Genomic DNA, 1618 nt, shown 5'->3' with positions numbered 1-1618 from the left:
ATTTATTTTATTATTTTAATTTTATTTTCAATTGATTTTTCATACATATAAGAAAGCTGAATATACATATTTTACTTCCACAATTTTTTAATCGACATATTCTTCTCAGAGTCTTTTTGCATTACCTTAGCAACGGCCATTTCAAAATCTTCTTGGGTTACATGAACGCGTCGTTCACGCAAAGCATACATGCCCGCTTCTGTACAGACACCCTTCACCTCGGCTCCCGATGCTCCAGGCATTAATTCAGCTATTTTTCGCAAATTGATGCCCCTAGTCAAGTTCATTTTTCGAGAATGAATTTTTAAAATGTCCAAGCGAGCTTCTTCGTTTGGTGGTGGAAATTCAATTTTACGGTCGATGCGTCCAGGCCTAAGAAGTGCAGGATCCAGAATATCAATACGATTTGTAGCCATAATGACTTTAATATTTTTCGTTGCTTCAAAACCGTCCAATTGATTTAGTAACTCTAACATAGTACGTTGAACTTCAGAGTCACCTCCTGAACCTGATTCGATACGCGACGAACCAATAGAGTCAATTTCGTCCATAAAAATAATAGATGGAGCATGCTCCCGAGCCATGACGAATAGTTCACGCACCATACGAGAGCCCTCACCGATGAATTTTTGAACCAATTCTGAGCCAGACACTCGAATAAATGTACATTCTGTATGATGGGCCACCGCCCGAGCTAGTAGAGTCTTTCCCGTGCCAGGGGGTCCATATAAAAGCACACCTTTGGGTTGAGCTATACCTAATGCATCAAACAACTCGGGATGCTTGACTGGTAATTCGATAACTTCTTTTATTTCCTTAATTTGTTTGTCTAAACCGCCAACCATTTCATAAGTGGAGTCAGGGACTTTCTCAACCATCATAAGCGATACCAGTGGATCAACTTTGTTGGGCAAAATTTTATGCAACGTATAGCTCTCATTTCGTAGAGCTACACGACAATTGGGGGTTACATCGTTGATATCTATATTCTTGTCAATATCCACAACAAATTTACCCTCTGGATGTACCTTTACCAATACTTTCTTTTTGTCCATTGGTTTAACGACCTCGCCTACATAACTGCCCTGCTCTTGCAACAACTGAAGTTCCTCGCGAAGCATACGAACTAGACGAAAGAAATAATAGTAATGAAATAGTTGCAGATTTTATTGGCATATACCTTTTGCATTAAGTTCATTCCGCTGTGCTTGCAGACGGCGCAAATTTTGACCTTTTTCTGCAACAATCAACTGCAGTTCCTCTATCTTCTGAATGTAATACGAACGGAAACCCTCTCCCTTCAGAGCTGCGTCGATTTCCATCTACAAAAATAATTATTATAATAAATGCTTTAACTCGTTAAAATTATCTTACCCGATTAGTGACGGTCATCTTATTATTTGTATTCTACGTTCCGCAATTTATAATTAAATATTATTGCAGTAAAAAATGACGGTGCAAAAGTTTCGTTTGTTAAAAATGACACAAAGAATTTTCGAAATACATTCGATGTCGAATTTACCTAGAGTTGCATTCATGAACGAGCAACACGAGTTCGCCTAAGGCGAATTTATATATATAGATTCAGTAGTACCGCGGCGAAAATTTAATTCGCCAT

The 1618-nt window shown here is 38.3% G+C and overlaps 1 protein-coding gene across 1 annotated transcript; it reads right to left on the bottom strand.

Moving 5' to 3' along the window:
- Position 1: 1 nt before the first annotated feature.
- LOC108356519 (26S protease regulatory subunit 8) lies at positions 2 to 1525 on the bottom strand. Its single transcript, XM_017607625.1, has 3 exons — positions 1375 to 1525; positions 1181 to 1322; positions 2 to 1126 (listed from the first exon to the last, which is right to left on the bottom strand). The coding sequence occupies exons 1-3, from the start codon at positions 1390 to 1392 to the stop codon at positions 72 to 74; spliced, it is 1215 nt and encodes a 404-aa protein (XP_017463114.1). The 5' UTR covers positions 1393 to 1525; the 3' UTR covers positions 2 to 71.
- Between the last annotated feature and the right edge of the window lie 93 nt (positions 1526 to 1618).

This window comes from Rhagoletis zephyria, unplaced genomic scaffold (assembly GCF_001687245.7).
Source record: "Rhagoletis zephyria isolate East Lansing unplaced genomic scaffold, Rhagoletis_zephyria_1.1 Rzeph_scaffold_60418, whole genome shotgun sequence".
NCBI classification, from domain to species: Eukaryota; Metazoa; Arthropoda; class Insecta; order Diptera; family Tephritidae; genus Rhagoletis; species Rhagoletis zephyria.
This window is presented reverse-complemented; position numbering and strand designations above follow the sequence as displayed.